Source organism: Sipha flava, unplaced genomic scaffold (assembly GCF_003268045.1).
Source record: "Sipha flava isolate LNK unplaced genomic scaffold, YSA_version1 237_pilon_pilon, whole genome shotgun sequence".
In the NCBI taxonomy this organism is placed as follows: domain Eukaryota; kingdom Metazoa; phylum Arthropoda; class Insecta; order Hemiptera; family Aphididae; genus Sipha; species Sipha flava.
Genome location: NW_020272879.1, coordinates 1,340,199 through 1,363,720, shown reverse-complemented (window position 1 = coordinate 1,363,720; position 23,522 = coordinate 1,340,199). Strand labels below are relative to the sequence as shown.

General features: G+C 29.9%; 1 protein-coding gene and 1 long non-coding RNA gene across 12 annotated transcripts in view; one reads left to right on the top strand and one right to left on the bottom strand.

The window, feature by feature from the left end:
* The window catches only part of LOC112683957, a 35,962-nt gene extending 20,343 nt beyond the window's left edge, over positions 1–15,619 (bottom strand). For 5 of the 7 annotated variants that reach the window (XM_025555224.1, XM_025555222.1, XM_025555226.1 and 2 more), the window contains exons 1-8: positions 15,517–15,606; positions 13,858–14,952; positions 13,638–13,779; positions 12,610–12,688; positions 12,245–12,312; positions 7,284–12,142; positions 6,847–7,212; positions 6,648–6,776 (exon numbers count right to left, since the gene is read on the bottom strand). In XM_025555224.1, the coding sequence (XP_025411009.1) occupies positions 6,648–6,776; positions 6,847–7,212; positions 7,284–12,142; positions 12,245–12,312; positions 12,610–12,688; positions 13,638–13,779; positions 13,858–13,897 (5,683 nt within the window). In that variant the 5' untranslated portion in view covers positions 13,898–14,952; positions 15,517–15,606. The other 2 variants (XM_025555223.1, XM_025555225.1) reach the window with 2 other exon arrangements.
* A 488-nt stretch (positions 15,620–16,107) lies between these two features.
* LOC112683959 lies at positions 16,108–20,815 on the top strand. 5 transcript variants are annotated; one of them, XR_003148633.1, is made up of 4 exons: positions 16,108–16,366; positions 16,440–17,611; positions 17,679–17,879; positions 19,459–20,815. It is a non-coding gene; the product is annotated as an uncharacterized LOC112683959 (long non-coding RNA). The 5 variants fall into 5 exon arrangements; XR_003148636.1 differs by having other exon boundaries at positions 16,284–16,366; positions 17,253–17,611; XR_003148635.1 differs by lacking the exon at positions 16,108–16,366 and having other exon boundaries at positions 16,373–16,476; positions 17,253–17,611.
* Positions 20,816–23,522: the final 2,707 nt, after the last annotated feature.

Sequence of the window (23,522 nt, the reverse complement as noted above, 5' to 3'; positions counted from 1 at the left end):
CATCGATGTTTTTGTTCGATACATCACTGTTGCTTCGATGTTTTTTTTATCGACGATACATCGAAAAAACATCGATGTTTCTATCTCGATGTTTTTTTTTTTTAATTATGTTATTCAGTTATTGTCAGTTCACAGTTTTCAGTTTTTCATGAGGTTTTTACGAGGTTTTCAATGTTGAGTATTCCGTCGAACGACTCAACCATCGAGTTTCGCAACGGCATTAAAATTTAAAATACGTAATACGTGATAAAATATGTGTAAAATATGTTGTAACTCGTAAGTGTGACCAACGTCCTTAACAGTGTGTTCATTTTAATTCTTTCAGTCGTGACCACGATTAAAGACATCTTTAATCGTAGTTCACAGTTTCACGTTGGTAATTATCATATTATAATTAATTATAATTGTTTAAAACTGTATTTTAAGATTTAAGACTAAAGAACTTTATGTCATATTAATTTGTGGAAATATTTTATATAATAAAGGTAATGCCCGAGTAAAAAAAATTCAGTTTCATCAATTTCATAACAGTTTATTATAATAATACATATTATATGAAAAAATAAAGTTTAACAATAGTATTTTAACTTTTAAATTAATTATTTTAATCAAGAAATTATAAAAAAAAAAAATAGAAAAAACATCGATGTTTTTTTTTAAAAATCCGATATATCGACACTATCAATGTTTAAAATTTCGATATATCGATACATCGAAAAATCTATATTCAAAATATTTTTCCAATCACTAGTAAAGATATCGTACTCCCATTTAATTGCATAGACTAGAAACAAATATGTAAAATCATAAAAATCCGACCTCTATTTATAAGACACTTAATAAGATACTCGTATAATCCCTTTATAACCAATATATGGAAAGAAAAATCAATAGGCGCAAAAGAGGAAGACATTCATTGGATAGATAATTTAAATGGCTATAGCATTGAGTATTCCCATATGAAAAATGGGGTTAAAGAGAAAAGAGTGGAAGTCAATTTTTTTTTTTGGTTTTGACAAGATCTTTAGAAAAGAAGAAAAGAAGAATTTATTTCTCATGAAAAAAAAACCTTTTGCTCTTACTTGCCTGAAATTTTTTATCTTGTATGACAGACATGTGCTATTACTTCTGAATCTATTAATGATTTTCAAATAGACAATTTGATATGAAAGTTTTCGACTACTAAAATTATTTTTTATGGAGTGTCAAGAACAAATAATAAAAAATTGAATTTAAATTTAAAATTAGTAAATGGCTAATAATCGTAAATTAGTACATAAATAAATAAATAAATAAATAAATGCTAAACCAGGAACGCAAAGTAATGTCTGGCACAGGGAATACCTGGTGTATCAATGTAGTAAATTGGGCCCTAAATTTTAAGTTAAAGAGTAAGGCGTCCATATTTAAACTGATGTTACTCAAATTAAATGCAATTTATTCTTAAATAATTGGTAAAATTAAACGATGTTTCGTAAAAGAAAAAATTAAACTAAATTTTCTAAATTTTTATGCAAAAAAATATTAAGATAATATTATATAACGGCTATAACAGCTATAATTGGCTACATAAGTACAAATCATAAATAATTTAAACTATTTGTAAAAAAAATACGAGATTCAAGGAAAACATATTCATTGGGATTAATATACCAAAATATCAAATAAAATTATAATATTAATATAAATTGATTGATTAAATATACCTAAATGTTTTGTTAAGATAAGGTCCAAAAGTATTGTAGAAAACCCCCGAAATATAGGTCTGCCCACACCTATGACCTGGAATATTATTATAATTGTAAATTATGGGTTTTTAATGCAAAATTCATCATCAGGTATATACCAAGTCACAAGTTAGGTCTTAAGTCCAAGAATACAAACTTGTTACATAAGAATAATATCAAATAGCTGACAGCCCAAATGGTGACTAAATACGTATATTCTAAATTCAATGGATCTACCAAGCCACAATCACTTTTACAGCATTAAATATCAAATTTATTAACAGAAACATTTGGTTTTTAAATATATTAAAGAAACTCATAAACGAGGGGCGTTCCAAAAGTTATGAAATACAGTAAAACCTCGATAAAACGGAATTTCGGTAAGATGGAAACGCCGATATTATGGAACATTTTTTTTGGTCCCGTTTCAAATTAACTAACCCCGTCAAGACGGAAAAATGTCATGGTCCCAAGCGACTCTGTCTTATAGAGATTTTACTGCATATTATTTTGTTGACATGTTCAGACCGATTGGATTAGGCGTGAGAAACATTTACAATGAACAAAACTCAGTTTATTCCAAGCATCGGTTGCGTCAAAATTGCTGATTTAGTGTAGCCCTGTTTTAAGACTAAATCACGACAAAAATGACAAATTCTTTTAAACGTAAGGCGATCAAATTCTACATCAAACTTGACAAAAAACCTGCCGACACTTACGAATTGCTGAGACAAGACTACGTCAACTCTATCGTATGAGCAAGTTACAAGATGGATGAAAAAGTTTAAGAAGGGCCTTAAATTCTAACCAGGAAGGAGTGAAAGATGACCCTGCTCTGGACGGCCATCAACAAGCTGAATCGATGAAAATGTGAGTCATGCGCGTAATTTATTGAATTCTGATCGTCGATTGAGTGTTAGATGGTTGTTAGCTGAACATTGCAAAAACATCGTTTTGATGGTCAAGTAAAAATTCAATTGCACAGTCTGGCGATAACGTTCGACATGAACACACGTTCGCGCACACGTCCGCTCCGTTATCGGTCTTCGTAATTACTCCGAGTCCACCAAACATGGCGCCGCCTCAACCACCACAAACCCAAAAATCAAAACGGCATTTGTCCTCGCCTTCTAGCCCATCACCACAAGAAGAAAAGAAAATCAAATCAAACAATATACATCACCAAATCGATACGCGGCATTGGCCAAGGTCTCTGACGACGAAATTGAAAATGAGGTATTTAAACCAAACGATAACATAGTAATCTGTGAGCAACTAAATAAAACTAAAACCACACCTATGCCTACCCGAATACCGGCGATCTACATTAAGAACGTCACCAACTTCTCAATATTCAGTAAGAAAATAATATCACTCACAGGCACTAACGATATTTCATTTAAGTCTACACCATCATTTATTATAATCCGCCCCAACAATCGCATAACCACAACATAGTAATTGACTACTTAAAAGAAACCGAAGCCGAATTTCACTCTTTTCGGCCGCACTGCAAACGTCAATACAAAGCAGTAATCAGAAATCTGCATCACTCCACTATCACAACTGATATTACAAACGCCCTGGCTGAACTTGGACACTCGGCCACGCGCGTGGTTAATATCAAAAAGAACCATCGTCCTTTACCAATATTCCATGTAGAACTGGCTCTTAAAGAAAACAATAAAGAAATCTTCAAGATTACAAAACTTCTTCACTCCGCAGTATTGATTGAAAAACCACATACCAAACGAAAAAACCCGCCTCAATGCTACACATGCCAAGCTTACGGCCATACGCGCAACTACTGTAGTCAGCAGCCTAGATGCGTTAAATGCGGCGAAAATCACTTAACAGATATGTGGACCAAAGATAGTAGCTAAATGTCCGGCTAAATGTGCACTGTGTTCTGGTGCACACACAGCTTCATACAAAGGTTGTATAATTTACAAAAAACTGACTAAATCAACAAACAAACTAAAAAAGACAGAAATTCCTAAACGACAAGTCACCTCACGTCGTCATGCATCGCATGCTTCCCCGTCCGGTCCATCATATGCCAATGTAACAGCCGCCCAACCAATATCCAGTACTACAAATTCAAATTCAAATTCAATGTCAAACATCTTGAATGAACTCAAAATATTATTTAATCCATTAATTTCTCTGATAACTGTAATTTTAAGCAAATTAACAACAATATTCCCATAGCAGTCATTATTTCCAATATTAAATCTTTTATCAACAAACCTCATTAAAATTATCTACAATCCCATTCCATATTCTATTTGTATAAACCGTAATCTAAACTTTTAAACTGTAATCTACAAACTTGTAATAGCATGCAATATGCTGAAACATTTAATTATAATAAATAAAAAAAAAAAAAAAAAAAATTCAATTGAGAGTAGATCAGAAGTAAAGTGAAGGTACGGATGGAAATTAAACTTGATTATTTAGTAAATGTTATTACTGGTGATGAAACGTGAACCTTTGAGTAAGATTCAGAAACGAAGCACCTAAGTTCTGAATGGCACACTTTGGCGTCCTCTAAACCAAAAAAGGCGAGGGTTAATAAATCCAAAGTAAAAACAATGTCTGAAAACAGCTATCTTTTTTTATGTGAATTACGTGGTTCTCAGTTTCTACCTCAAGGACAAACCGTCAACGCTACTTTATACATTGATGTACTGGAAAAACTAAGAAAAGGGTCATACACATATGAAAAGATGTTGCAGCTACCTGGGTACTGCATCACGATAATGCACCCGGGCCACACGTCTCTGCATGTCCGTGAGTTCTTAGCGAAACACTACGGGCTAACGTTACCGCAGCCACCATATAGTCCTGACATAACTCCGGCTGACTTCCTTTTATTCCAGAAGATAAACACTGCACTTAAAGGACAAAATTGTGATAACATTGAAGCTATCCAAGCAGCCGTGACAATGCTTCGTTTAAAGCGATGTTCCCGTCAAAGCCTTCCAAAAGGCGTTGATTAAAAGTAATATAATGTATGGACTCAAAAGTATAACAATGAAGCTTCCCAAAATTAAAAAAATGTATATAGAGGTCAATTATACGTGATTTTCATTTATCCGTACAGAAATCGAGGTTCTACCATACATATTATTTGATATTATTTGTAATAAATGTTTTCTTTTTATTTGTCTTAACCATCTATCACAGTTATACGGAAGCCACTATATCAGTCACTCTCATTCAATACTTCTATTATATCCTTTTATCTATCTTTTATTTACACACACCTGCGATCCTCAATTTTATCCTATTTCTATACAATCAACATACAGTTTTCATTCACATTTTATAATACTCTTTTGGTCTCTTATTCATTGTTATCATTCCAATCCAAAAAACTATTTTATATGATTTACCTGTGAATTTTCTTCGAATCTTACCACACAATACCCCATTACTCTGTTATCTAATTCATCCATCCACACTTGAGCTTATTCTCACATTCTCTCCAAAATCATCATTTCTTTGTTCTACTCACAATGAGTACATAAACTTATAAACCTCATCCGCAAAATAATCTCTACATATCTTTATAACAAGTATTGCCATTAGTGTTGAGCAATGATATAATATTGTGTATCGATATCGTTCCAATTTTCTCGATATTGTATCGCGATATCAGAATTTGTTCGATATCGATATCGTATCGAATTATCGATATCGTTGTCCATCACTAATCGACACATCAATTCCTTGTTCTCTATCTCTTACATATTTTTCCAAATTGTTATACTCGTGAGTCTTAGTTTAAAATAATAATAACTTTAATGCTATTATATACACCTAACCTTTCAATACCAGATTATCAGAAGATAATATTTTCCCTTTTAAAAACTAGACAATCATTCTACATCTATATCTCTTAACACTAGCATTAACTAAACAGATATTTCATCTAATCCTATCACTTTTTTCTTAATTTTCATAACTACACTCCAGCTCCAACTTTTTAATTAAGTTTATCATATCTAAATTCCATGCCACTTCATCTATTTTTTCCATTGGAAAATTTCAATTAATAATTTCTTTTATGCAAAATACATTCTGCAAATTTTCAAATCATTGTTCTCAAATCTTAACACATTTTATTTTCGTCTCTTTGATTCCTAACCAAGCACAAAAATCTAAATTCTTCTTTTAACTTTAATTTTTTAACTACAATTATTTTCTGCTTCCTTATTTAATTGTTTATACTCCAATTCACAACACCTCATATTCTTTTAACTACATTTTATTCTCAATGTGATGTTTTACAATTTCAATTAATTTCTTTCCGTGGCTTTCAACATTTTTTGTTTTAAAATAGCAATAGTTTTGCCATTTGAAAACACTACTATGAGATATGGTGGGTGGCTTTAAACTGATCTAAAATTTTTGATTCACTTTTTTTCATCAGATTGTCAAGACCTTTTTTTTAACTGCCTTACTATACATTTATTATATATAAATTACTAAAAAAAATGTACACTGCATTTGACTCTTTATTTTTCACGTAAGCAATTAATTTGTGAATTATTCATCAAAGTATTCACATTTTCAAACATTTTATTTTTACATCTTTAAACGCATAATATTAGCAGTAAATATACTCAAGCCCATAATTAGTACTTAACATATTTTCCTTAAATTTATGTTTAGGTAAATGTATGATGCATGTACATAACCAGCCGAAAATATTAATGTTGAATAATTTTTAATGTTTGCATTATCAAATTTATACTAATATATTATCTATTTAAATTATCTAAAATAAAATATAAACATTTTTATATACAAATATTTTTAATCAGAAATATAATACAATTTATTCAAATTTAATCCAAATTGCTCATTATTTATTAGCCAAGCCAGTCATAAAAAATTCAAATTATAACTTACGTAAAGATAATTTATCACCGGGTAAACAACGAACTCTTAACGTCATCAACGGTTTTGGTTTCTCTTCAGTAGTTGAATTTTGAATAGAAACTTGATGACTAATAGGTGAAGATAATTTTTCATTTAAACCTAAAAGATTTGTTAAAACATAAATTAAGTAAATTTTATTCCTCAATTATCTATTTCAAATTGTACATACAGATGGTAGATTGTTCATCTTTCTTTAAAACCAAATGATATGAAATTAAATGTTCTAAAGCATCTTTCAAATAATATTGATCAGTATCACACATTATCTGAAGTTTATCACCACATAAATCACACATTTTGTTCCAAATTAAAAATTGATGATTTAATTCAATATGCTTGAAAAAATCAGCCAAGACTACTGTAGAAAATGCATTCTGATGGCATTTTAATACAGAACATTTATACAATAACACTGAATTTATTATTTCACAACTTAAACCAGCAACTATGCATTTGGTAGACTTTTCTTTTAAAGTATATTCAGCATTCTCAATCCCAGGATTAATTACATTAAATCTGTTTTTGTTTTCAAGAGCTATTTAAAAAATTACCAGATTAAATAAATGCATAATATAGTTCCATATACAACCATAAATATTAACTTACATTGATCTATTTGTCTGGGTGATAATTGAATACTTAGTTTAGATAAATCTAGATGTTCTTCCTTTATAGATGCTGAATTAACTGGTAATTTATCTATAGATATTGTTTTATCTTGCAATTTCTTTTTAGCTTGAGCAATAAGTTCTGATACACTTATATGTGACATTTGATCTTCTGAATCTTCTGTATCTTCTGGATCTATTGATTCAGTATTCTGAATTTGTTGATAAAATGATTCAGAAGGTAAACATCCAATCAACTTCTTACTATCAATTTCAGAAGTGGTAATATTTTCATTTTCAGCTGATAGACTAACACGTATAATACTCCAACGACCTTTACTTTGTTCATCTTCAACCCAATGTCTATATTGCATATGTTTCACAATATTATTATAATCAAGTTGAACAAAATAACAAAATGAACAAAGGTATCCGAACATTTTGGTCTTCTGAACAGGATCAGGATATAATAAATACGAAATTCTATCAGTTTTATCATAGTCTGAATGATCCAAAATATGTTTTTCTAGCTCATCTTCATTAGAATAAATTTGTTCACACATTTTACATTTGTATCTATATTCTCCAGTATGAGAAGTGATATGATCATAAAACTTAATAAAATCATTAAAAACATTTTGACAAAAAACACATGTAAAGCAATTATTTACAGGCATATAGCTTGTAAATTTAGTATCTTCAAATTTTTCAGACTTTATAAACCCAACATTTTCTTTCAGAGATTCACTAATTAATATTTCAGCAATATTTTTAGACAATCTGGATGGTAGTACTTCTTCATCCTTATGTTTTTCTTTATAATGGCGAACAATATTTAATCCTGTGTCTTTATAATGACAAAATTTACATTCTAATAAATTATCTGCGGTTTGAAAATAAAATTTATCAATAAATTCGTCATCTGTTATTATTTTTGATGTTACTTCTGTTGTTACTTCATCAGTCAACAAATTACTAACTGAAGATTTTTTATTAAAATTCAATTTCTTTTTACTTTTCTTTGATTTATTGAAATTTATTTTATTAGGATTATCTGGATGTAAAATATTTGACCGTTTACCAGATATCGTAGTTTTTACTATAGTATGTGACATCTTTTTTTTTGTATTTATTTCGTTTTTATTCAATTCAAATGTAGATTTTTTACCTTTCTTTTCTTTAGAAACTTCTAAAGAATTTTCATCTTCATTCAAATCTATATTTGAAGATCTCTTTTTCTTTGACAAAGTTAAAGTATTAGGAGTATTAGTATTGACATAATCAACTAGTTTATTTTTTCTACAGTGTCGAACATTAGAAATAGTTAACACAGCTGCACAGTTTTCATTAATATCAGCATGAAGTTTATCTAATTCCGTCATTTTTGGTTTAGGTTTTCTAGATTTAACATCAGTAATGTTTGATTCAGTTGAAGTTGTTGTAATTGAATTTAGCTCAGCTTCAAGTGGTTTATTCTGGAAAGTTGTATCAATAGAACCCTTAATAGACGTAGGATATTTAGAAGAACATTCATAAGGATTTAATACAACATAGGGTTCTTTTAACATAGTGGTTTTTGTTTGAGAATCAAGAACTTTCTTTTTAAAATTTTTTAAAGATTTAGAATTTTTTTTCTTTTTAATAATATTATCAGTCTTAATTGCATGTTGAGTATTTTCAACTAACCCTTTCTGTGAATTATTCAACTCGGCTTCCATTTTCTGTCTAGCTAATTTAACACTTAAAGGACCTAAAAAGGGTTTTTTACGTTTTAAAGATGCATTTTTTTTATTATTTGTTGGTTGATGACTATTTTGTAAATCATTACTTGAAGAAACTTTTGAATTTAAATGTTCACTTTTTTTATTATTTTTATCGAACTTTGAAATCACTATTTTTAGGTCTTTACATGAATATTTATCTTGAATTTCAAAATGTGGATATTTTTCTTTGGATTTCTTATGTTTCCTTTTTTTTTTAACTCTATCAACTGATGTATAGTCTTCAGTTTCCAAAATTCTACTTTCATTATAATTTAAATTACCAAAAGAACTATCAACAATGTTTTCTTCTGTGTTCAAATGATTATCATTTGATATAGTACCAACAAGTTTATTTCTATTTTCTCCAAGAAAAAAACCTTGTTTATCATAAGTCTTTTTTTCTCTTTTTTTCTTCCTCTTAACTTTATTTTGTAATCTTTTTTTTTCTTTTTTTAATTTAAATGTACTAGGACGTTTGTGTTCTTGGTTTAAATTGTTTTCTTCATTAGTATTAATATCAGAGCTTTCTAACAATTTAGTAAGTTTTGTTATTTTTCCTTTGTCTTGTAAAATATTCATTAATTCTGGGTGTGCCAAAATGTTAAATATAACTTTTTCATTAATGTTTGTACTCGTATTATCAACTGTAGAATTAATCTCACTAGAGGAAACAGTATTTTCTTTAGAAAAGTGATTCTCTGCAGAATAATTAACTTCAAGTGGCTCTTTAGATGTGGATGATATAGTATTTTGATCAGTTTCAACTGATCCACTAATATCAGAGCCAGAAACCTGATTACAGTCACTTCCAAGATTCTTATTATTTTCTCTTACTACTAATTGTTCATAGTTTAAATCTTCTGTTTTTGATTTTTGTGTATTTGATTTAATCAGGCTTTCTTCATTTTTTTTTAAAGAACTTCTTGTTCTAATTCTTGGATAATGTTCATCAATATATAAGCTTTCAACTGCTTCTTTTACAATTTTTTCAAATTCTTTTTCTTTAGAATACTTTTTAGGTTTTTTAACCTTAGAGCACGGTTTAGTGTTAATATTATGATCAATTTCATTAATAATCATTGAATCACTTTCCATTAAAATTTCAAGATTCTTATCTTGATTACTATTAGTTTTTAATTCTTTTTCTATAGTATCATCTTTATTTATATCTTCTTTCAAATCATTAATTTCATTATTATCTTTATTTATTTCAATTGGCATGTCTCTTATAATATTGTCTTCGACTGTATCAAATTTTAGACCTTTACTTGAGTTATTAACTATGATTGTACTAGATTTCTTATCTTTATCTACATCATCTTTAGTTGTTTCAATTGTTATGTATTTTTCTTTAATAACGGGAGTTTTTGTATGTCTATCAGTATAATTATCTTTAATTAGATTATTCTTCATGTTTTGTTCTATTATTTCACCATTTTTAAAATTGATATCTGTATTATCTTTTATACTATTAACTAATTCTTCAGTACGTTTAATTTTAGGTATTTTAAAACTTTTAATACTACTCACATCATTTACAGCTCCAAAACTAGTATAAGGATTATTACTTTTAAGATCAGCTTTATTAATGTTTTTAAATGTATCATCATCTTTAATGCTGTGATGACAATCATGGATTTTGTTTTTGGTAGATTCATGGTTAGAATGTTTTACTTTACCATACTTAGCTTCTCTAAATTCTTTAAAACTACGAAATTGTTTGTTTTGCTCATTTTTCAACTTTTGATTTCTCATTGAAGTTGTATTACTATTTAACTCACAACATTTTATCGTTGTTTCATTATAGTATACTGAATTAACTTGAATTTGGCTCAAATTATTTTTATCAAAAACATAATCATTTTGTTTAAATTGATTATGAATAGATGTTTTGGAAATTTTATGTTGAGGTTTACTGGGGTTTCCATTATATTCTGTATATTTATGAAATGGTTGTAAATTAGTTTGACTTATTGGATTTCGGAAACTATTAGGTTCATTATATACCAATGGTTCCTGTTGAGAAAATATATCCTTTCCTTTAGACTTTGAAAGATTTATATCAGAAAGCATAACAGATGAAGAAACAGTACTTGAAGAATGATTTTGTGTGTTAGGTACTATACTAGTTGGAATCAACAGTTGTCCACTTGTTTGTAACAAATTAATACCTTCAGAATTCAATAAATTTTTTTTTTTAATTCTTGGATCACGAGAAACAATCTTTTCAGGAGCAAGTGGAAGAACTATTTTTTTATCACTTGATTTAATAACTGGTCTAAGAGATTCAATATGTAATGAAGAACGAGATACTTTTGAATTTTCAAGATCGATTAATGTACCAGGTTTTAACGAAGAAATAAACTTTTGTTTGGGTTCATTTGAAGAACCAATTTTATGCAGTATATTTATTTCACTATTTAATTTTTCACGAATACTTGTAGACTTAGGTATTAAACTGGAACTAGGTTTAAGTTCAGGTCGTAATGATATAACATTATCTTGGGTTTTATGACCATTTGGTTCACTTGATATAAATTTGACACTGGCTTTTTGCAACTCCAATAGATCTTCTGGTGGTGGTGGAGGCAGTTCAATAGGTTCAACAATTGTTTTTTTAATATTTTCTATGACATTTTTAACGTGGTTTATATCAATATCATTCATGTTAATACCTTTTAACATTTGATTGCAAACAATTTTATTCTTATTCTGTTTAGTGATTTCATCAAAAATTTGTTTAGCAAGTTCAGAATTTGGGATAGTTGTATCAGAAGTTTTAAGTTTTTCAATAGATGCATTAGCAGCAAAACCAATAACCTTATTGAGTCTTAAACGACTATCAGAGAATTCTGGTAGATCATTTTGAGTATGCAAAATATCAGCATGTTCTAAATTTCTTATACAAGTGGACTCACTATTATTAATATTTTCATGGGATTTTTCAATGACTGGTACATTATCTTTCTCAAGATATTCCACTGAATTTAATAGATTATCTTTTGAACTTGATACAGATATTTTACTCAAATCTTTGTACTCGCATTCTTTTTTTTGATCACTTTTGTTTGAAGGCATTTTTACTTCTGAAAATCTATAAATTTAATATCTTTGTTAAAAAAAAATAATTTATTATTTGTTTGCATAATATGCATTTAATAATAATAAATTATGTATAATAAAAATTATTATGTACTTAGTTTTATCTTCTCCTTTATCTGTATGTGAAACTTCTTTAAAATCATTCATATTATTAACTTCATCCTGTTTAAAAATTTTGATATATAAAGAAAATGAAAACTAATTAATCATACAATGATAGTTTGAACATTAATTATATAATGTATCAAAATACCTCATAATCCAATAATGATAAAAAGAAGGAAAAATGTTACACAAAATTTATCAAAAATATAAATAGGTGTATTTACAATTAAATAATTTGAATACACTTAAAGGCATTTTAAAATAACTCTCAATTATATAATTATAAATATTAACTTTAACGTTAATAATAACTTAAAAACCATTTCAACAATGGTTAATAGTATAATAACTTACATTGGTTATCCGTTTATTGTAATTTAAGTACAGAGAATGAACTATTTTTTGGCAAGGTTTAAGTTTATCTGCTGACAACCTAAGAAAACAAAAAATAATATAATTAGAAAGACATATATTTTCAATAATTTAAATTTCATATAAAAATATGAATAATTTAACACTTATTATCTTATTATCTCTTAATGTAATCTCAATTATTAAACATTTCATACACTGTTTTAGTGACTTCATAATCATACAATATTTATCAAACTTAAAGCATTGTTACTACAAAATTGTAATACCAAAATAACATTTGATATTTAAAACAACAAAAAAAAATGAAAGTCATTAAAATAGGTATTACAGTTAGTAATATTTATTTGTATACATAAAAACAAAAGAGTAAATATAAATACCAAATTATAATTATAAAAAAAAAATTTGTTTTAAATTGATTTAATGTAGTTTTTATTTAAATTGAATTAATATTATACTAAGAAACATTGGAATACAATATTCAAAATATTTCTGAAAGGATCTTTTCATTCTTTAAAACAATTTTTATGGCATGTAATCTTATTTTGCAAAAATGATTGGCAATATACACAACAAAAGTTACACACATCTAGTTAATACATATAAATACATAGTATGTATTAATAAATACATGCCATTACTAATATAATATTATTATCATACACACTGAATAAAAGTAAACTGTAAAAATAAATGTAAACTATAGGCTTTAGGATACATCCATTAAACATTGAATTCTAAGATCTGTTATTTATAATTTCATATACAATTTGAATCAATTATATTATTAATGTTCCTCATAAACCAAAAAATAAAACCTAAATAATATTTAAATAGTATACAATAGATTTATACTATTTAATTCAACTTAAATTTCAAACCTGTAATTTTACAAACCTTACATATTATTTGCTTTTATAGAGAAAATAAATTTACTACAGATCCATATTTTTTATTTTGGTTTATTGTAGTGAAAAATTAGTGTAGGTATAAAAATGAAATCCAACCTTTTCGAGTCGACCATTTCATATAGATACTTCAGTTTTTTTAGGTGCTCTTCTTGAATACCCAAATCTTGGCCATCAATGACTTTTTTTATAAATGGTAAGTAACTCTTTAGGTTATTCAATACCTTGTTATAATCATCACCTGTCAAAAGATTTAATGATTTTTTGACTTTTTTTTTCATTTTCTCCGAAACATTCAATAGCAGTGTCCGATGATTACCTTCTGGGACCAAGTCGTCCTCGGATGCAACGCGATCCATGATGGTGGATGCTACTAAGGTACCGTTGAAGTCGTATTAGCGATCGAAACGAAGTGTGTGCGATCTAACGAACGCACATGGCATAAGAAAATGATGTGCGATCGCGAGCGAAAGAGTGACTCTCTTCGACCGAAGTTGAACGGCAAATGATGATGTGGCACCGATAAATAAAATGGCGGACAGCCGCGTTCAACGAATGGTGGGGGGTACAGCGCAGTAAAACGACGCATGAGACCATCGGAAGCTTAAGGACCAAACGGACCACGAAACCATCTGTCGGAGCTGGTGTAATAAAATAGCGATCACGTGGTGGCCGACGGCACTATCGACCGCTGTCGCTGCCGCTGACCTCCGTCCACGGAACCACGATAGCTCTTAAGCGGCGGACGGCGAGAACGGTAAGCGGCACGAACGAGGGACCGAATGGTTGTCCGAAAACTGTTGCACAGGTGCACCACGGTTCCTCCGACGTAGGAGAAACGGCGAACGAGCAACTACTAAGACGGCACCGGTGGCACGAGCGTCAGCCCAGGGATCGAACAGACGCAAAAAGCGCAGCGTACAACACGGTTGCGAGTGTATCGAGAAGGCGTCGCCGTGCGTAATGTGAGGGCGAGCAAAGAAGGCGAACAACAGAAACGAGACTGCGGACGCGACGAGTTGAACGTGCGCAGTCTACGGATGTAACGATAGCGTGTGAGTAGGCGCCTGCGCGTGCGCGCGGTAGCCCTGCACGGAGACGGATGGCGAGCGCGTGCAATTACTGCGACAGAATGGGTGGAGCGGACGTCGGCGCGCGCACGGAACTCGATGTCGTTCTTTACCCTACCCCGCCACAGTTGTTTATCGGTTTTTCGTCGTCGTATCTTTCTCCGTTCGGGCGTGTATATTTAGTGTTTAGTCAGCGCATTCGGTTCGGCCGTGTCGGTTCGCTATTCCGGTTGTTTTCTGCCATCACCGTTGCCACTTGCCCAGTGCCGAGTCAGATCCTTGACAGGCGATCAAGATTCGTACGAGTTGACAGTTTTGTACCGCGCAACACCTCCGACGGTTCTCTGTAAACACATTTTTGTCATCGTACGAAATAAATACAACTGATTATTTCTTTCTACAGTTGAGTTTTATTTTTTTTTTTATTTTTCTTATCGCATCGAGCTCGCATTCTCCGCGATCGTGCGCGTCCGTAAGCAGCAACACGACATATTCTCATTTATCTTGCTCCACCTTCCTCCCTCTTCATCATTCCATCCACCTAAACTAATATCCCCGAATGGTCATACCATATGTGACTACCCAATGTTTTTCGCTTAGCGATCCACAACCACCACACTACGGACTCGATATTTCTCAACCCTCGCACATCTAGCGTGTCAACCTAACCGACGACGGCAGTACCGTTGACGAATCGACCGTACCTTTTTTTGATCAATGGAAACCACCTACGCGTTTGTCGCTTCCGACATGTGCTGCGATGATATTACAACGCACCCAGGTCGAACCCGATAACTACGCGGACACTTACGATTGATATCGCCGTACTATACATGCGTCCTGAAAAGTATGGACGATATCGTTTTCGCGAAAGTGAATTTCGTTCATTCAACAAACATAATACGTACTCTGTTCACTAACCGCGGTGTTTTCGTTCGTCAGTCGACGTGGCTGTAACAATGTGTTTTATTACATTAATTCGTTGCGCAACGATGAAGATGATAACTCGTTGCTCTCCGTGATATGTTCACTGATGCGTAATTACGAACACACGATTTCAACAGCGTACACGCAACACCGTTCTCTGTTCTTTTGACCCCACCGTTGGGTTTTATTATTTTTATAACGTACAGCGGTGTTGATCACACATTACAACAGTTTGGTTTCGAATAGGTTTGATAAATTCATGGGACGCGTCAATTTAATTTGCAAGGTATCGTCGGTTTTACTATAGATCACACCAATGTTATTAAGTAAAGGAAAAAACGTGCATCGAGTCCGCAGTTGGTAACTGAGTAAACCCATCAACTTAGCCATGGGCCGCAGCACCCCACCCTTTTATTGCTGGTCTTTATGCGTACATTATCAGTGTTGCCGATGTTCTCAAACACTTTCAAGCGACCGCATCGAGTTATTTTGTTCATGTTTACTAAAACAGAATTGTTTTATCGATCGGGTATTGCGTTTGTATACCCAAATTCGATCAATACTAAAATCTAATCAGATAATATTTGCCGTTGAACGTTTAAAAAAAATGTATTTTATTATATTCTTACCATTGTGTATTCATTTTTTTCGCACTTTTATTAAACGGATAATGTTACAATGTTTCTAAAAAAAAAAATGTCCAAGGTGCCCCTAAAACCAGGAATACCAATTATTTTATACCACAACTCTTAAACAATACATTCATCAATGATTTCATTTTGGTGATTCGTATGCCGTACAAAATATTTAATTTCATTAAAAAAAAAAAACGTAAGTATAAACATGTATTATTTATTAATTTGTGTTTTATGTGAACAGCAATATTATTTATTTCATTTACCAGTACCTCATTATTTGGTTTGATGGACGACAATGAATGTGTAAGTCTGCTTTTATTATAAAATCTATATAAACGTTACAATATAAGATATTTAATTCAATTCAAATGTATCCGTAAAATCACTAGATTACTAGGGAAAAACCTTTTGAGAAACCGCTGACTTATGAAGTAATTCTTTCATAATGCTACTTATTAATACTTGGTACTTAAAAATTTCCGTGGTGTCTTCCTCCATAACATTGAACGTTATTTTTGCGATCGCTTTTCAATCAAGTGAACGATGTTCTCGTGACTTATATTGCGTTCGTTGATGTATTATTACCGTTAATAGACCTTTCGATTTCTTTTTGGTTAGTGCAATAATTATTCAGTTTATTGCCACAAAATTTGGTTTCCTCGTTAATAATTTACGACTGAAAATATTACATTACATTATAGATAAATGGCTGGACTAGTTAAATGGCAATACAGGTTATAAATTATTATATTGATTTATGTGCCCAAATTTCCTAATTCTTAAATCTAAGGTTCTACCATGAATTATTGTACTCTGTATTTTTACCATCTATTACTGTGTCCAATTTAAATCCGAATGACGACCGATTTTGTATCGCATTCATTGCATCGCATAGCAGAAATTGTTTATGTCCATTGAAATAACGTTCAATTTTATATTGATATAACCTTACTGTCAGTGTTGTGCTTGGATAAAAAAAAAATTATTTAGATATAGATTGATAAAATCACTTTTATCTAGATATGTATATAAGGCATCTACGTTTTCATCCGTTTGTAGGCGAATTATTTTGGTCTTAGGTAATGATTGTATTATGTGATGATCCATTTCAAAATATAAAATATTTCACCAATAAAATAAAATTGAAAGTCGTAGACAAAATCATGAAAAATATGAAGACGGTCTGACGATAAACACTGCACATGTTGTGAATGAGAGTGCGCTGCGTACAGTACAAGTTTTTAATAAATAACGTACGTTTCACGCCTAATATTTATTTTGTTGTACAATAATTATTATGTAGACATATCAAAGTACGAATTCATGGAATTGGGTTCCGGTAATGACAATTATTTAGAGCACATGATTACATGAATAATGGACATAATTTATATATAAATATTGAATGAATGATGATGGAGAAACGATCAATTTCTGTGTAAGTACAGCTTAATGCGTATTGTAATATTGCTATTTTCTTATCGACAATTATTTCTGTATTTTAGTATTTATAAACCATCTACCGCGCAGCTGCAATAATAACCAGTTTAGACCTATGGTGCGTTATCTCTGGTTCCAATAATCTAGTAAATGATCTTTCGGCATTCGTAATACCACAGAACAATAGTAATACGGGCATGAGACTTCCCCGTATAGGCCATACTATGAAATTATAAATAATTCTCACTATCATGCATATTATGTAGGTAATGTATGTCTATACACATAATAAATTGTCATTATTCATAATTAATAATAAATGCTATGTAAAACTATTTTAGAACCGATTTTTGCAAGTAAATATATAAATGAAATTTTTTATTTAGTTATTTATTTTATATTGAATGATAAAATTGTAGATTAGTTATTACTAATGATTAGCTACAGGTTTTGTGAATTATCTAGATAAATTTATCTAGAAGGCTATGATTTTTATCTAAATGAAAATTAGATGTCAATTTTATTTTTTATCTAAATAAGATAACGATATGAAGTTTTTATCTAAATAACATATTTAGATAAATTTATCTAAAGCACAAAACTGCTTACTGTAGGGTTTCCATACGTCCCGTGTTGGTCACAACAGTACTGATTTTGAATATGATGTTCCGAAGATGTTTCGGGACGGTCAATTATCCCGGAATAACACTTCAATAATTTATGTTTTTATTTTATTAAGCTCTAGGTTGAAAAACTATAATATTATTGTCATGATAAAATAATAAGTTAAATAATTGACTGACGAAACCTATTTTTAATTATTTTCTCGACTGTGACGATTATTTTTGTCAAATACGTTCTTCGTATTTCCGTTCCCTCATTATATATATATTATCGTTAATCTACCATTATTTAATATTTTGTCAGTTGTATTATTGATTTTAGAATATATTTTAAAATCAAAGGTTGTAACTAATTAATCACTATAGTATAGTATTGTAGAATAGAGTCGTACTGTAGTCAATATTTATTTCAGACTTTCTATCCCAAGTAGGGGATATATTTATTCCGTGAGAATAAATAATGAATAACTACATTTTGTAATAATTGTACCTATATAGTAAAAAAAAAAATAATAAAAATGTATATAAATAGGAAAAATAAAAACTTGTCCCGTTTTTTGCCGAATAAAATATGGTAACTCTATCTTACTAATATTATCGAGTCTTCCAATATTTTATTGCGATACATCATCGACCGTCGATATACTATTTTGGAATATTCAGGAAAACCAAGAGATATGTATATTTATAAATCATTTGCATTGTTATTAATATATTTTAATAGCCATGTTTATTGTTAACACATTACACCATACGTTGACTACAGCGAAAGACGATATTGGTATGTAAAGGTATTCAGTGGCGCTACTAGGAGGGTGCAAAAAAGTCTTTAGCACTCCCTTGTTTTTTTATACCCAACAATTATTATTTTAGTGAAATACCATGAATCTTATGTTTTTAAATTATGGAAAATGTCTTGAAAAAATGTATAACTATTTAGTCGTTAAGTCATATAATATAATTCATTCCATATTCGGATATTCCTTGTCGGACGATTAACGATATGGTATACATCACGGATACTGTTATATACTGTATATTTTCCAATAATTGATTCTGTGATTGTAAATCTTAAATACAAATTCTGAGAGAAATTTATCAATGGCTTGTTCAGTTGATAAATATATAAGGTTAAACTATGATGGAAGTCTAGAGTTAATCAATCATTATAAATTCAAAAGTAAATTTTAATCATTACTAAACAATAATTTATAATTTTTAGGGTATTTTAAGTGTAAAGATTAATGTATTAAAAGCTTAACTGCTGATTGGTAATAATTGCCTACCACTAAATTTTACACTAGAATTTATGAAAAACGATTCGTTTCCAAATTTATACAAATTTTTGCAAATTATAATCACAATTCTGGTAAGCTCTGCTACTTACGAGCAAAGTTTTTCGAAAATGTGGCGGATAAAAAACTGGCTAAGATCAAGCATGTTTCAGGAAAGGTTTATCAATTTATCTTTGTTGCATATTGAAAAATATTAAATCAGCTAAACACCATAACTATATTGAATAAATATTGCATGAAACCCAGAAAAATTATGCTGATTTAAAATGTACCAATAATATATTATTTATTTACCAACAATATAAAGGAATTAAAATGTACCAAGATGTGTGAAATTCGTTGGGTTGAACGCCACGATAGTTTGTTACCGTTTAAAGAGCTATATTTACCAATAACTAACACATTAAGAGAACTCGAACAGTATCATAATTTAGAAACATCAAAACTTGCATTTCAACTTTCAAAAACTACTACATCAAGTTCGTTTGTAATTTCATTGTAAATTACAGAAAAATTATTTTCCATAACACTGCCTTTGTGTAAATCTTTACAACAAATAAACGTTGATTTATCCGAGTATTGTGAATATGTCAATAACTGTGTGCAAGTTATTAATTCAATTCATGAAATAGTGAGGAAGAATTCCACAAATTATTTTTTAATGTCGAAAATGTATTAACCTTTGAAGACGAAACGGTTAAAACGCCACGACTAATTAGGCAATCTACCTATCGTAACAATATTTCGGCAGATTCACCAAAACAGTACTATATATCAATTTTTTTGCCATTTATAAACTACTTCAAAAGTCAATTAATAGAAAGATAAAACACAATTACATTATTTCTTATTTACAAAATTTGATTCCAAGGAGCAATGAATTTAAAAAATGCATTGATTTTTACAAAAGCTTTTTACCGACTTATGAAACTTTTGAATCAGAATTGAAGATGTGGGTGGAAAAATGGAAATCGATACCCGATAATAAATTTCCTAAATCTGCAATCAATACTTTAGGCGTCATGTCGAAGGCCTTTTACCCAAACATTTGGTGTTTGATATCCATACTTGCAACACTCCCAGTGCCGACTTCGTCTGCAGAGCGTTCTTTTTCAACTTTAAGACGATTAAAAACCTATTTGAGGAATAGCTGCAGTGAAGATCGTCTAACAGGTTTAGCTTTATTGTCAGTCCACTGAGGTATCCAAATAAACATTGAAGAAATAATACATTTTCTAGAATGTCACGTAAAGTTGACATTGTCTTATGAATTAAAATTGTAGATATTCATCCATTTTTTTAGATTATTTATATTTTGTATAAATTATTATATTATAATTTGTAGTGTATAATATTATCTATCAAATTATAGTAAAATGATGTATTTTTAGTTCATGTATTAAAAATATTTTAACCCCCTCCCCCATGAAAATTGATCCTGGATACGTGCTTGGTTTAGACATATTGGGTACAGTAAGTCTTAATGCCAAGCGTACACCAAAAGAGCAAAACTACTCGGAGCTCTTTGGACATAATTAGAACACGTGTAGAGTAATTCACACTTATCAGTCAACATTAATACACGACAAGACAAAACAAAACATGATCGATCAGGTTCTAATTTCGCTCCGAGCAAAATACGAAAAACAAAAGTCACCGGTTTATTTTGCGAAAAGTATATAACTGAACAATCGTTCCTTTGGTGTCCAACACAGATTTTTTTATTTTGTAACATATTCAGTAGGTACTTCAAATATTTTATTTCAAAATGAGATGCGATCCAGAAAAATTGATCAAAATCTTGTATTTTTAAGAAAATCTATTAACGATTATACCGATAATGATCATAACAATAAAATTATCCAAGACAGATTATGGAATGAAATAAGCTTAGAAATGGGAACATCAGGTAAGTTAATAAAAATATAAAAATAAAATAATTTTAATTTTTTACGTGATGAGTAGGTATCTAATGTATTACTATATTTCTGTTTCTGTAATTAAAATTAAATCAGGTTAATTTTTTTTAAAAAATTTAAAATTGTATTATTTTCAGTACGTTTTTTATTTATTTCATGTACCAAAATTGTACGTTTATATTTATTTTCATTTATTTTACTATTAAATAAAAATTGCCACAAAAGTAGTATAAAAACATCATTTTTATCAGAACTCATCTTGACGACTGATATAAAAAAAATGTTGTCCTGTTCCGTTTTGTTTTGTCAGTGTGAATGGAATTAGTTCTCCGAGCTGTTTGAAACAAAAATATTAGTTTTGCTCTTTTTGTGTGCACCCGGCTTTAGTAGTGGGGCAGTCACTCGGCCCAGCGAATAGAAACTGTTTCTATTTATTCGTCCGAACACTCGTTCCTTGAGTCAACACAGGACAGTGTTCGGCCGAGTTCACTCTTTCGGATGAGTGCTTGTTACATGTAAACAAGGCATATAGCATTACATATAATACTCCACAGAATATTCCAGAATAGATGCTAATAAATATTATCAACTTTTTTACGAGACGTTACAGGTGGTGGAGGTTGAACTCAGGATTCGCAACTGATGACGACACTACTGTTCCTATATCAGTACCTACGTGAAACATGACGACCTTAAAAATTTTAATTTTTTTAAATTTATATTTAAAATTGCATTAAAATTAGTTTTTTCTCCGATGGACGAAACAAAACAAATTCTTATACAAGAAATAGAAGCTCATTATCAAGGCTCGGGACTTATAGCACTTAAAATCATAAATATAAGCACTTAAAAAAGCGCTTAAAAACATCATTATAAGCACTAAAATAAACATTTAAAAAATTTGAAATTAAGCAAAAATATTTATTGAAAGAAAAAAAACTATAAAATTCTAACTAAAAAATCAAACACAATCAAAATAAATCTACACTTTCAAGACTTTAAGGATTTTATGGATTTTCTAAGGCATTTTCTGAAAAATAAAATGTAAACTATTCTCTCTGTTCTTGATGTTCTATTTTCAACGTTGGAATATCTTTGTTAACTATACACCGATGCCTTAGATGGCGACGAACTTCGTAGTATAAATATGCGTAATAGATATGCGGAACGAAAGAAAAAGATAGCGAAATTTATTATGTTTTAGAAAAAATATGTATTTACATATAAATCCCAGCTCTAGCAATGAATATACAAACCATAACGGTACCCAATCCATATCAGGTACCCGAATTTTTGTTAATCGGGTAATACCCGTAAAATCCGGGTATCCGAGTATCAAGAGCACTACCACTCACCTCTTCACAAAATCTCCCTTAAAAAAATAATAAATAAAATAGACATACAAAACAAGTAAGTAGAAATAAAATGCTTTATTATAACTGATACACAGTACAATTAGTACAAATATTAAGTGAATGTAATATTACTATCGTATAAAATATTAAAAATTCGCACGTCTACTATAAGAACAGCACTATAATATATATATATATATATATAATGTTAATGTGTTATGTATGACTACCCTGCCAGAAATGTCTGCACACCCTTATGCTCCAACTAGTAGAGAAGGAAAGTTTAGTTCAATTTAAGGAAAAGTTGATTAGTTCATATACATTGCTCGACTTGAGGGGGGACGAAATACCCCAAGTAATTTTTAGAAATTTTAGCGTCCCCCTACTAATATTACGTTATAATTATAACGCTTAACAAGTTTTAGGGACTTTTTTTTTTTTAAAGTAACAGAATCCCCTTTCTTTAATTTTGTCAAGTCGAGCACTGTTCACATAGTTCATCAAGTTCACTAGTTTAAATGATTCATACACTTTGATTTCACAATCGATATGAATTATTTCTCTTATCACTACTAGTAGGTCCTACAAATAGTTAAAATATCTAATATAAATAATTATATTAAATGATTTTCAATGTAGAAACATGTCGAAAGCACACTATGTATACATATCAGTTTAGTAATATATATATATACATATATATATACAGTGGTGGTG